The sequence below is a fragment of the Aplysia californica genome, unplaced genomic scaffold, assembly GCF_000002075.1.
Source record: "Aplysia californica isolate F4 #8 unplaced genomic scaffold, AplCal3.0 scaffold00934, whole genome shotgun sequence".
Classification (NCBI taxonomy): domain Eukaryota; kingdom Metazoa; phylum Mollusca; class Gastropoda; order Aplysiida; family Aplysiidae; genus Aplysia; species Aplysia californica.
The window spans coordinates 1-1,606 of NW_004798204.1; the positions used below are offsets into that span (position 1 = coordinate 1).

Genomic DNA, 1,606 nt, shown 5'->3' on the forward strand with positions numbered 1-1,606 from the left:
TATCCATTCATCTATTCTTCCTATGCATCCCCTTATCCATCTGTGAACATATCCCCGCCCCCTCTCCTTTCCCGATTCCTCCTCAATATATTATTATCCACACCACAGACTGATAGAGCGCAAGGGCCATTATCTCCGTGACGTGACCTTGAAGATCGAGCAGCCTTTTCCCGCCCGTGCCTGGTATATGTCTGACGGCGTCCAGCGTCTGTTGGCCCACATCTCCCTCCACCCAGATGCCCAGCACGTGCGCTCCTTCAAGGTCAGCAAGCTCAACATCTTCACGCGCTGGCGGCTCTTCACGCTGTCCCGCAAGAGCATTCTGGCCGCGCTCTGCAACTTCTTTCGTTCCCAGAAGTCTCTGAAGGTCGTGACCTTGACGTCCTGTCGCCTCAGCGCTGACGACGGCGCGCGGGTTCTCCAGGCGCTGAAATATAGGTTGATTTAGTTATGGTGGTTGTGTTGATGTTTGTTGGTGTCGTTGTTTGAGGTGGTTATAGTGCTGCTGTTGTTGTATTTCTCGTTGTAGTTGTTGTTGCTGCTGTTGTTATTGTTGACGTTGTCGTCATCGTCGTCATCGTTGTCGTCGTCGTCGTTGTCGTCTTTGTTGTTGTTGTTGTTGCTGTTGTTAGAGATGCGTTAAAGTGCTGCCTGTGATGTTGCTGTTGCTGTTGTTTCTCTTGTCGTCGTCATCATCCTGGAAGACAATGATAGTTGTAGCAGTAATGGTAGTGGTGGTGGCATTTATGCTGTCGTTATTTGGAGGGGAGGGCAATAAGAAGAGAAAAAAATTGTAATTATAACGTCAGCTGATGTGTTCGTATTTCACAGTTCTTGTAATTTAATGGTGTTATTCTTCTGTCTATCCCTAGCCTCTCCCGGTACTCCATCGAGCAGCTGGACCTGAGAGAGTTCTTTCAGGTCAACTACAGGGCTACCAAGGGGCCTCGCTTCTGCCATCTGATGACGTCATCCTTTCTCCGCCTGCGCGAGCTCGGGGTGGGCGCTCAGCATGTGGATGACAACTTCCTAAAGAGGTTTACTCAAGACTCAACATGCAGGTGACACGATAGTCTACAATTAAGTTAATATCAGATGACCAATTTCAAAGACAGAAAATGAATATAGATTTGTAAGTAATGATAAATGATAAAGAACTCTGTCTCTCACCCCTCCACCCCCCCACCCCCACACACCCAGCGGAGTGTACCGGTCAAATCCAGGAGTTATGTATTTGCTTTTTTCATGATTTTGTTGTTGTTGTCGTCGTCGTCGTCGTCGTCATCGTCGTCGTTGTTGTTTCTGCTATTGTTGTTGCTGTGAATCAGTGAGAGTTATGGTACTGATGATGAGTCGTTCTGTGGTCTATGGTCAGCAAAACGCTGCGTCACCTGCGCCTCTACTTGGAGCTGTTCCGTTTACCGGCCCGACCTGTGAGCAACGCCACCTGGCGAGAGACCCGGACGGCCTGCCCCCTACTGACCGTGTGTGTCCAGCTGGACAGTTGTTTCCCCCTGAGTTACGTGAGGCAGTTCCTTGTCCCCGAGCTGCCGCTTGACAAGCTGTACGTGTTGTGGCCGAGGTGAGGGAGCGAGTTAGAGAGAGA

General features: G+C 49.9%; 1 protein-coding gene across 1 annotated transcript in view; it reads left to right on the forward strand.

Moving 5' to 3' along the window:
• Positions 1 to 108: 108 nt before the first annotated feature.
• Positions 109 to 1,606, forward strand: part of LOC101858367 — a gene marked incomplete at both ends in the record, with an annotated part of 3,381 nt that continues 1,883 nt past the window's right edge. The window contains 3 exon segments of the mRNA XM_005110716.2: positions 109 to 438; positions 873 to 1,061; positions 1,376 to 1,582. Coding sequence (XP_005110773.2) covers positions 109 to 438; positions 873 to 1,061; positions 1,376 to 1,582 — 726 coding nt within the window.